This window comes from Eleginops maclovinus, chromosome 1 (assembly GCF_036324505.1).
Source record: "Eleginops maclovinus isolate JMC-PN-2008 ecotype Puerto Natales chromosome 1, JC_Emac_rtc_rv5, whole genome shotgun sequence".
In the NCBI taxonomy this organism is placed as follows: Eukaryota; Metazoa; Chordata; class Actinopteri; order Perciformes; family Eleginopidae; genus Eleginops; species Eleginops maclovinus.
This window is the reverse complement of record NC_086349.1, coordinates 23,008,155-23,020,429: the sequence shown is the minus strand read 5'-3', so window position 1 is coordinate 23,020,429 and position 12,275 is coordinate 23,008,155. Positions and strand designations below refer to the sequence as shown.

At 42.8% G+C, this 12,275-nt stretch overlaps 1 protein-coding gene across 1 annotated transcript in view; it reads right to left on the bottom strand.

The window, feature by feature from the left end:
* Positions 1-12,275, bottom strand: part of cables2b (Cdk5 and Abl enzyme substrate 2b) — a 41,162-nt gene that overhangs the window by 4,018 nt on the left and 24,869 nt on the right. Inside the window, exons 2-9 of the mRNA XM_063884355.1 lie at positions 11,031-11,126; positions 4,684-4,761; positions 3,329-3,437; positions 3,069-3,237; positions 1,254-1,351; positions 650-756; positions 378-497; positions 141-225 (exon numbers count right to left, since the gene is read on the bottom strand). Coding sequence (XP_063740425.1) covers positions 141-225; positions 378-497; positions 650-756; positions 1,254-1,351; positions 3,069-3,237; positions 3,329-3,437; positions 4,684-4,761; positions 11,031-11,126 — 862 coding nt within the window. The remainder of the gene's footprint in view (positions 1-140; positions 226-377; positions 498-649; positions 757-1,253; positions 1,352-3,068; positions 3,238-3,328; positions 3,438-4,683; positions 4,762-11,030; positions 11,127-12,275) is intronic.

The window sequence follows — 12,275 nt, the reverse complement described above, 5'->3', positions numbered from 1 at the left end:
CATCTGCTCGTGTGTGGAGTGAGTCATAAGGTGAGAGGTGAATCAGCTTTACCTGAGCAAGAGCAACATGAGCTGACTCATAGAGGTAACCCACATGATCCTACGCTGAGTGTGTGTGTGTGTGTGTGAGTGTCACTCACATCAATGAGGTGTTTGACCTCCTGTTTCTTGAGGTCACTGCTGATCTTAGCAGCCAGTAGGATGCAGGCAGCTGACACCAACTTCCTGTGAAACAACAACAGTGATAGGACACATGAGTGTGAGCTTTTCCTGATCCATCATGTCTGTACAAAGATTTAGATTCTGAAAGTAAAATTTATGAAGCAGCTGCATTACTACACGTGGTTCTTGTGTGCGAGGATCAGATGTTGAGCTACCTGTTCTGTTTGTTGAGTCGACCCTGCAGCACCAGCTTCTCAAAGTAGACGAACGACATGGCGATGGTGACGGGCTGCAAGCCACAGTCCTCCCCGACCACTCTCATCTCTCTCTTCAGACTGAGGGACAAACAGAAATGTTAATATAATACAATTCTAGGACTATTAGCAAAAGGTCAGACGGCCTCAGAATGCGTACAATATCTATTGTTAGTACTAAAACTCTCGAGTCCTTTAAAAGGTATTAGGTCGGTTCATTTCAGATGCTTTACCTGCGTATCTTGCTGAGGGTGAGCTTAATGTGAGGATACTTCTCCTTAAATGTCTCGTTCATGTCTTTCTTCAGATCAGACGGCTTGACGTACTCTATTACCGTCGTCTGGAAAGCAAAAGATGACACACACACACACACACACACACACACACACACACACACACACACACACACACACACACACACACCAAGATCAATGGCAGCCCACCTCAGCCATAATCTTCAGTGATGGATTTAACAGTTTACGATATGGCCTGTGTGTGTGTGTGTGTGTGTGTGTGTCGGTTTATAATTCATCCCACTGGAGGGATAAAACTAAGCTCCTGCCTATAGCATAATTACGCTGATGTAAAAAGCTGTGTGTGTGCACGAGTGTGTAAGTGTGTGTCTTTTCTCAGCTGGATTATTCTGTCCTCAGAGGTCTATAATCCCCCATCCTGCTTTCTCTCGTCTGTCTGTCTGTCCTCTCCTCCACTTCCTCAGTTTGCTCATTGAACCCTTGAATGACAGTGTAATTTTGCTCTGAATCTACATTATCATTTGTTGGACACGACAGTAGCATTTAGTTGAAGCGTATGAAAGATCCGTCAGTGTCTTCTTACCATGTAGGAGGCGAAGATCAGCACGCGCTTGTGTTTCCCACACGGCCACTGGGGGTCACTGAGGAGGTTTGGGTCATAGTCTGTTATATCTTCCAGACCTGGACACACACACAGATGAAGGCAGTGGAATTAAAACATAAAAATCTGAAATCACACCATTTGTGAGTGGGAGAGGAGTGATGTAGGCACCAGGTTTGACAAAGAAGAAGAAATAAGTGTGAAATAAGAAAAGATCTGCTGGCCTGCTTATTTTTCTCAAACTATCATAATACACAATACACAAAGAAGAAGAAGAAGAAGAAGAAGAAGAAGAAGAAGAAGAAGAAGAAGAAGAAGAAGAAGAAGAAGAAGAAGAAGAAGAAGAAGAAGAAGAAGAAGAAGAAGAAGAAGAAGAAGAAGAAGAAGAAGAAGAAGAAGAAGAAGAAGAAGAAGAAGAAGAAGAAGAAGAAGAAGAAACGTTATTAATCCCTCACAGGGAAATGTCTCTGTCGACTCTGTTGAGTTACACACATTACACACACAGAGGCAGGATATACATGCACACACACAACCAGATGCAGATAGGAGAGGTGGCAGAGCACAGAGGCTGCCAGATAGCTGGCGCCAGGGAGCAATTTCGGGAGGATGGTGCATTTATCTCATTTATCTGATAAGCTTAGCATAACGACTGACAGCAGGGGGAAATGCTAGCCTGGCTCCATCTATATATACCTTTTAATCAAATGTTGAATTACGATATGGCATTTAATTCATATAGGAAATACAATTAAACTACACATTGTTGTTTGTGATCACACACCTGTTAGTCCTGACCTTGTGGTGCAAATGAAAATGTAACAGTTTCATAACTCAAAACCATGTGTGAACAAAACAGAACGTGCTGCTTCGAGAGCTGAGCGACCGAAGAAACGTCACAAGACTAAAAATATAAAACCGCTATCAACACACACACACACACACACACACACACACACACACACACACACACACACACACACACACACACACACACACACACACACACACACACACACACACACACACACACACACACACACACACACACACACACTATGTCATTCAGAAAGCCACACACAGCTGTGTTGTGTTAATGAACGGTTGTGCCGTCTGAGAGGTTTGGAGGCTAATAAAAGGCTGTGTGCACACACTGCATGTGTGTGTGAGTGTGTTTATAGATAGCACAAGCATGAGACGCAGCATGTACACACACACTTGTTTAAAATATAAAGAAATAGACATTCCAGCACAGCTGTAAATACTCTTTCTTCATCCCATCGCTCTCTGATCCCATCACTTCAACCTGTGTTTGTTTTCTCTTCCTCTCTTCACATCCTTCCTCTTCATCTGTATTTTCATTCTTTCTCAAAGCAGTAACAAACACGCCCTTCTGCCTCCAATTCCTGAATCAATAAGGGCTGCACGATGAATACCTTATGCCAGAACAATGTCAAACATCGCCAAAATGATATTACAACAGATATTAAAGTCTGCTCAGTTCTTGCTTTCTGCTGCATGAAAAACTGCATGTTGAATTACAAACAAAAGGGGAAATGGCAGAAAACACAAAAGGCATGGATAAAAAAAGATATGTTTTTGTTCTTATACTCTCTTTAAAATAACCCCACCCCCCAAAAAATATATTGTGCAGCCCTAGCATCAATGTGCTCTTAGTCTCAATGCAGGGACCCTTTCAACGCCTACATTTGAATGATATAAATCCAGTGCTAGAGTGTGTGTGTGTGTGTGTGTGTGTGTGTGTGTGTGTGTGTGTGTTATTGTCAGTTTGGTTGTTACCTAAGTCCAGTCCCACGGTGCTGTTCAGCCGGCTGGGGGGGCAGCTCCTGCCCGGCATGCTGTGGGTGCTCCTGGAGACGGGGATCTGCAGCATCAGGTCGCAGGAGGACGCCGGCTTCTGCCTCACCAGGGCGTTGGTGGGGTACAGGAACTGGGCGTAGGACACCGACTGAGACAGAAGGATGGAGAAAGAGAAGACATGTAAAACACGTGAAACTCTCCTTGATCATTACAACATCTACATGTGTGTGGTGATCTACCCTGCCGTAGGTGTCCAGCTGGAAGCCCTCCAGCCCCGGCAGCATCTCCAGAGTGGTGGAGATGTTCCCGGAGGAGTGTCTCCTCCTGGGGTGGTTTAATGTCGGGTCACTGCAGGGAGAGAGACAGTGGTTACTGTAATTCTGTTTCACATGCCTGAGTTCAACTGTGTGTTGTATGTGGATCTTTATTCGGCTTAACACTTCCACACAGATCTTTTGCTAGTCTATAAAATATTAGTTATCTAATAGTAACACACATAAGAGTACAATAACACCACAGGTACAGCGACTGCAGTCATTCCTGGAAGCAAGTTATTGAGCAGGAATTAACATTTCTGATATAGTACAGTATATAATATGTCTTACTGTCTGGTATTTATTTAGAAAAAACACTAGCAGCCCACATGCATCTGAGATAGTTACACACAAAAATGATGGTATGGTTTTTGGAGTGGGAAATGTGGTGTCCTGTGAGGGAAAGGTCAAAGGTCACTTCCACCCACAGCCACATGTACAGCAGATCTCTCACAGTTTCAAACCACAGTATCAGACACAAGATAACAGTGGATATACAGATGCCTGAGGTCACTTCCTCTTCCTAAAAGACCAGTGTTTCTCACACTGGCTCAATAACTAGATAGTGTGTGTGTGTGTGTGTGTGTGTGTGTGTGTGTGTGTGTGTGTGTGTGTGTGTGTGTGCGTGTGTGCATACAAAAGATATAAAGGGGGAAGTTGACGTGTGTTCATAATTATCTGTTTCATAATGTTTGTTCCTGTGAGTCGATACTTACTATGACGTGCATGTGTGGTGTGACGTGATACAAGCATGCATAAGGGTTGCTGTGGATAACATCTGAAACTGTGTGTGTTTGCATGAAAGAGAAATAGATAAGCAGAAGTGAACATAACTCGAGTAACATCTGTATCTTCAGCTGTGTGTTCATACAGTATCTGAGTATGTGTGTGAGTCAGAGAGAATAGGAAAACATGATTAGTGTAAGATCTGCTCCATATTTATCTAGGAATGATTCCATGGAGACTTAAGTGCTAATCTATGGGGAAGTTTATGTGTGATTATATCAGTGTGTGTGTGTGTGTGTGTGTGTGTGTGTGTGTGTGTGTGTGTGTCTCAACAGCTTGAAAGCCCTCAGGACAAGTGAGGAGGCTCTAACGCATATGGGGAAATCTTATTGCCCTCTCAAAAAGCAACTCTGTTCTCTCTCCCTTTCCTTCGTCCGCCTGTGAAGAAATCACATCTTTCACTCCCCTATCACCGATCTAAAAGTGTGTGTGTGTGTGTGTGTGTGTGTGTGTGTGTGTGTGTGTGTGTGTGTGTGTGTGTGTGTGTGTATTACCTGAGGTAGAAGCTCTCTCCGTAGGGCAGAACAGAGAAGGCAGCACACAGAGATCTCTTCGCACAGATAAGCACGATCCTGAAAGACGAGCAAACATTAGTGGTTGTGTTGTTCTAACATCTGTCCGGTTGTTTGCTGAGAAAGAAAAAAGGGATCATAGTCAAACTGAGCAGTAACACTTTTTTTTTTATCACACTTGTTTAGCCAATTAAACACAGAGAAAGCAAACACCAAAGTAGGGCTGAGCAACATTACGACTCACCAACCAACATCAATGTATTCCTTCACACATCCCATTGATGGAATAGTGACATAAAAGGATCAATACAATAACAGACTACAAAAGGACAACGAGTGGTGCTGAGGAAGTGTCTGCATCTCTCCCAGATGAACTGAACACATTTTATGCACGCTTTGAGAAGCCCCCGGCTGTGGAGGCACAGAAGGCCCAGGATCCCTGCTCACTGGTTTTAACCAGTGCAGATGTGTGTAGATCTCTGAAAAGGATCAACGCACACAGGGCTCCAGGACCTGATGGCATCCCTGGCCGTGCTCTCAAGGTGTGTGCAGTTCAGCTGGCAGATGTGTTCACAGACATTTTCAATAGGTCACTGCTCCAGTCTGTAGTCCCCACATGCTTTAAAGAGTCCATCATTGTCCCTGTCCCCAAAAAGACAAAACCCATCTGCCTCAATGACTACCGCCCAGTTGCACTCACCTCCATCATCATGAAGTGCTTTGAGCGGTTAGTCAAAACTTTTATCACCTCCTCCCTCCCTGACTCACTGGACCCCCTGCAGTTTGCCTACAGAGCAAACAGGTCCACGGATGATGCCATCTCCCTCACCCTCCACACTGCCCTCTCCCACCTGGACCAGAGGAACACTTATGTCAGAATGCTGTTCATTGACTACAGTTCAGCATTCAACACCATTGTGCCCTCCAAGCTCATCATTAAGCTCAGGGACCTTGGGCTCAACAGCGCCCTCTGTGACTGGATCATGAGCTTCCTGACGGGCAGATCCCAGGCAGTGCGGATGGGGAACATCACATCCTCCACCTTGACCCTCAACACCGGAGCCCCTCAGGGTTGTGTGCTCAGCCCTCTCCTCTACTCCCTGTTCACGCACGACTGCGTGGCCACACACAGCTCCAACACCATCATCAAGTTTGCTGACGACACGACCGTCATCGGCCTGATCACAGACGGCGACGAGACGGCGTACAGAGAGGAGGTCAGAGCCCTGACATCTTGGTGCCAGGACAACAACCTCCATCTCAACGTCAGCAAAACAAAGGAGCTGATTGTGGACTACAGGAAGAGGCAGAGAGAAGCACACACACCCATCACCATCGACGGGACTCCTGTGGAGAGAGTCAGCAGCTTCAGGTTCCTCGGGGTTAACATCAGTGAGGACCTGACATGGACACATCACACCAGGGTCATATCCAAGACGGCTCGACAGCGGCTCTTCTTCCTCCGCAGGCTGCGGAAGTTCAACATGGACTCCAGGATACTCTGCAACTTCTACAGGTGCACCATCGAGAGTATCCTGACTGGCTGCATCACCGCCTGGTATGGCAGTTGCACCGCCCTCAACCGTAAGACTCTACAGAGGGTGGTGAAAACTGCTCAGCACATCACCAGGACGGAGCTGCCATCCATGGAGGACCTCTACACCCAGCGGTGTAGGAAGAAGGCCGGTAGGATATTAAAGGACCCCCATCACCCCAGCAACAATCTGTTCTGTCTGCTGCCGTCTGGCAGACGGTACCGCAGCATCCGGACCAAGACCACCAGACTCAGAGACAGTTTTATACCACAGGCTATAAGACTACTGAACTCCTGAGCTGTGTGAATGTCTACTCACATCTGTTTATAGTACACACATACATATATATTATACACATCTGCCATACATATCTGTTTATAGTACACATATCTATATATTATACATATCTGCCATACACATCTGTTATACATAATATATGCATCTGTCCATACCTCCTCATTCAACAGTGTAAAGTATTTAAATACTTTCAATGTATTCCACATATGTATATATTTCACATCCTCAAATCTGTATTGTTAATATTGTAAATATTCTTCTCTCTTTTTCACTATTTTATTTATCTTTTGCACCATGTATGTTGAGTTGTTGGAGGAGCACGCGACATAAGATTTTCATTGCCAACATATACGCTGTATCTGCTGTGCATATGACAAATAAAACCTTGAAACCTTGAAACCTATTTACAATATCAAATGTTTAGCATTACATCAAAGAGCACATTTTAGTATCATTTTCCAATTTTAATTAAAAAAAGGATGAATAATTATCTTTAAAAAAAAGTGTTGTTTACATTTTAATGGGAATACTAATTTTGACACTTATTTAAGGTCATATATATATGAAGCAATATAACCTTAAATAAGTGCAATCAATATATTTAAAAACTATATATATATATATTGCTAATATTTTTTCTTTTACGTTTTATTTTAATCTCAATCTCTACTGCTGTTTTTAATCCACTGACCAGATTTTAATTGTGAAATGTGAATTAATTTGTTTTTTCCCAGGTTCACACTCAATAAAAGTGTTCTGGAAACATGCGAGACATCTGGCGGTACTTCACAGGGTAATAATGTGAGTGTTATTCACAAAGTGGGAAAAAAAGAGTGGAAGTACTGAGCTCCGACAACACAGAACTTTCAATAGCAAATGTCAAAACACACACTTGACACGTTCCTAATTGACCCAAGTGTTCCATCTGCACCTTTATCCAGGCACTGCTTAAGAACAACATGGTTTAATGGGGTTTCAATGGGACTGTGTGTGTGTGTGTGTGTGTGTGTGTGTGTGTGTGTGTGTGTGTGTGTGTGTGTGTGTGTGTGTGTGTGTGTGTGTGTGTGTGTACTGTATATCCTCTGGAGCATAAACCCCTGTCAAGCAGAGACTGCACATTGCCCGCCTGCTTTGTGTCTCAGAGGAAAATGTTTACAGTCATTATCGTTGGCTCCGGCACCAAAGAGACGGGAGATGATACGCAGTGTGTGAAAACATAAACACACTTACCCTTGAGTGTATCATGTTTGTGATGATGAATCATTTATACACACTTGTCTTCCCTATATATATATACAGTATACGGAGCCACTATCAGACCTCACTGTTGACCTTGGGTTACCCTGGCGGCATTAAACATTACAAACAGGCCACACACTGCGAGAGACCTGAGGTTAACCAAAGATATGACATCAAGTCAATCTGGAGACTGTCAGAGTGAACGGCAACAGAAGAAAAAGCAGCCAAATCAGACTCAAGTCAATCAGAAGACTGGCAGAGAGAGCAGCAACTCAACTGTAAAGGTCCCTCGACAAAAGCCAATGGGATTTCCCCGGTGGCTTTCGTAAAAAGGCAGAAAATAAGCTGTGTGTCCAACATACATTTATACTTAAAAAATTACCTGCTGAGCTAAACGTGTTAAGGGTAAATGCAATTGGAAAAAATAAAGCTACTGTAATGCTATAAACAAAATATACTGTGGTCGCTGTGCGTCACCACCGCTTAGCGAAAGGCGGATATGTGTCGGCGTTAAGACGTTTAGTGGTGTTGTTTTGACACTTGTTTAAAACCGCTGTTTCTATGACACATCGCAGTTATGGACATTCACAAGTGGGGTATTTATTGTTGTGTACAACAAAATGGAAAGCTTCTGTTAACCACTGACCTTATTTCCAGCTTCCAACCACAAACACATTCAGAAGACCATCGACTTCGACACGAGGGAACAGGAAGGGGTAAAATGCTCAGTCTTTTCGGGGTTTTAAGGCTCGGGGATATAATTCAACAACATTTGAGAGGGAAGGTGTTCGAGGGAATCATTCCTTTCCCATATTTCTTTTGCATTTAGTCGGTCACAACAAAGTCCCACTATTATAGAGTTATAAATAATAAAATACACTAGATACAAGTTCTTTCAAGCACCGTTACAGGCCTTATGTGATTCTGCTCACCATACATTTTTAATAAGGATCAAACTGAGTGGAGGATTCAACGTGCTTTCATCTCAACATAAAGATCTGATGGCTGTTATTCATCATCCCAGGGGGAAGAAGAGTTTGATAAACTGATATATCATTCAAAAGTAAATGAAGAAACTAAATGAAGTGCTGTGGTTCAAAGTTTTGTCTCACCAGAGCTGAATATAAGGTTGTCTGCTGGAAATGTGGACATCAATATGAGATATTTCTACATGTGAACACATATTTGTGAAAAACAGATTGTCCTCTTTTGTCCCTGCTCCTCCTCCTCTACCCATCCCATGAGACAGATAATGAGTTTGGATTCACACACACACACACACACACACACACACACACACACACACACACACACACACACACACACACACACACACACACACACACACACACACACACACACACACACACACACACACACACACACACACACACACACACACACACCATTTTCCCTATGATGCATGGGAAAGTGAAGGGCAGGAAGTCGCCAGGGAGGTCATTGGAAATCATCATAACAGGCCTGCTGGAGGCGTGACTCTGCATGGGATTCTGTCCGCTGCTCACAGCCATTTATCACCACGCATTTCATAACAGCGGGGGCACCTTAAGGAAAAACACCAGTCACATCCCACTGGGAACACAGCCCAAGGGTTGCAACCGAACCAACAAAAGTAGGGTCAAACATCCTGAGACATTAAGGGACAACGTCTTTTCTAAATCAGCTCAACATTCAGCAATAACCAACAGCGACTTTCTGTTATTAACTTAGTTCTATATAGGGAAGGTTCAGCACACAGGATGTATAGTAGAGCAGTGTTTTTTTTAAAACCGTAGGCTGTTTTTGTTCAGTTCTTTCCCCTTATTAACAGGCTTGTTGCCTCGTCCCAGTCACAACATTTGAAATGATCGTTTTCAGTTAGCATTTTTGTCTGGTAAACGTGACCCGTAAGATCTCAATTAGCCAGACAAATGGGGAAATTCCAGCTAATCAGTGGCTGTGCTTACTAGTGAGTTTGAAAACAGTTGATAAAGAAGGTCCTTATAACGAATTACATCATCAAGGCATGTAGATTTATATATAGAAATTCAAGCGCTGTCTGTCTGCAGTACTAAAACTTTCCCATGTTGGCTGTACGTACGTACTTTACAATGAATGCTACCAATTTTCCTAAGTTGACTATGAAGCTGAAAACCTGCAACTGTCACACTTCCATTGAATATCCCCCGCGACCCAAAATAGCACTCAGACCGGGGTGAGAGGCAGCAGAGCTCTAACATTTAATTTCCTCTGAATGCTGCCGTCTCTTCTCCCTGATGACACGGTGACAAACACCAGCTCTTTCGCTTTCAGCTGCATCTATTCTAAAACAATCCGCCCTCAGTCTATAATTATCTGATGAGTATGCATGACGTTCCTTTGACCCAGAGGTCTGATTTACACACCCTTCGAGGAAGGACAAATATAGAGAACAATAGAGGAAGGATTAGACGTTGACACTCTCCAAAGAGAAACCCACAGCCTTCCTGTCCACCTGTGGAGTAAAGGCCGCACACTGCCTGTCAGCAGAGTATGTAAAGGTTCATGGTTAAAGACACTGAGGTGCAGTGGAAAAACAGGATTTATGAACACCTTTACCTTAAAATAAATCCAACAAACAATTACCTTAAATAACTACAAATAGGAAATGTAATACTTCAGGTAAGTGATTCATTCATACATTTTTGGGTGATTCTTTTGATTTGATTTATCTCAACACAACAGCGAACATGTAGCTCTAAATTCAGATAATTTAAAATGATTAGAAATGATAACAGGAACCAGAATTCCCACACTATCACCCAAGAAGTGGTGATGAGATATTGCAACCTGACAAGGCAGTGATCAAAGTAAAGAAATACGATAAAAAAACAATGTATATCTCATAATTGATCAAGTTCATTGCAATTAGAATGGCTGCTTTTGTTTATTTATTTTACTTAATAGGCAGTGTATAAAATCCTAAGCCCACTGGCCTGACCTTGATGTGTGTTGGTGTAACTCTACATGCTGCAAACAGCACGAATCAACACGCTGCTCAAATGTCAAGTGTGCTACTTTTACGATAACTTCATTTATACATAACACTTATATAAATCAGTGATTAAACCCACCACTTCATTACCAGATGTATCAGAGGATAAGACTTTCGATAACGTTCAAATAACTGGTTTTAATCTTAAATATTAAACTGATTTTGCTTGTGTGTAAACCTGTAATGTTAGAGACAGTGTTTTCAGAAGGAAGTGTGTGTCCCACCTGCTGCCTCTCGTGTCGTACTGTTTCATGTTTTTGATGAAGTGGATCTTCTTGGTGTGTCGAGGTCTGGGAGAGCCACCAGAGTGGTTACGAGTCCTGCAGAGAGACAGACACACAGAGGTTAATGACGTGTATCACTCTCAGTTCAGTCACTCATCAATAAGGATGCTAGAGAAGACATTCGATTCGTTAAGCGCACACACCCAAATTTAAGCCTGAAATCACATGAAACATGGTCTCTAAACCAGGAAAACAGCCTACAACGACTCAATCGACTCCTCAATCAGTGTGTGTGTGTGTGTGTGTGTGTGTGTGTGTGTGTGTGTGTGTGTGTGTATTTCCCTGCAATTGTCTGCTGAAATCAGGTTGTGACACCCTGTCGACCTTGTGGATTAAAACTGACCGTGACGTGAAAGCAGGCCAAGGAGCTAAACTCACTGACATCACAGCAGATAGTTACATAACATTACCACATCTGCATAGACACACACACACACACACACACACACACACACACACACACACACACACACACACACACACACACACACACACACACACACACACACACACACACACACACACACACACACACGTCAGGTTATGTTCTTCGTGCATTAGACATGCTCCCATTTCTTTACTAATAGCACATATGCATAATCCCAAAGCACATTCTCCACACACACGGTCATTTTGCACACATGTATACACCACACACAGAAAGACTCTCCTCATATTCTGTAAAGGCATTCAGGAAACCATTTCTGTGACCAAGTAAATAGTTTTGCTGCAAACCAAATGTATTTGTATCTTATATTGTTTGTGTTTTCTTTCTGTACCCTCAATATCAGAAGCCTGTAGTGCTAAAGTCAGATAAAGACAAACAACCTTAATCCAAAACATGGAGCTATTTTGCAAATGAGGTCATAATATTCATTTTTCATTTGAGAATCAAAAAACATAAATAATGTAGAATTAATCACAGGGCATAGAATATGAAGTTGATTCATTATAACATACTAAACAGTGTCACATAACTATATTCATACTATAAATAATACATTACTGAGGCATGTGTGATAAACAATAACACAACACTAAGTTTTAACCAGAACACACACACACACACCAAAAGTTAATTGGAACCCAAACCCCAGAGGGAACCAGAACCCGAGGACCTTCTGCTAAGAAACAGGACTGTTATACAACTGTACTGTGAACACACACACACACACACACACACAC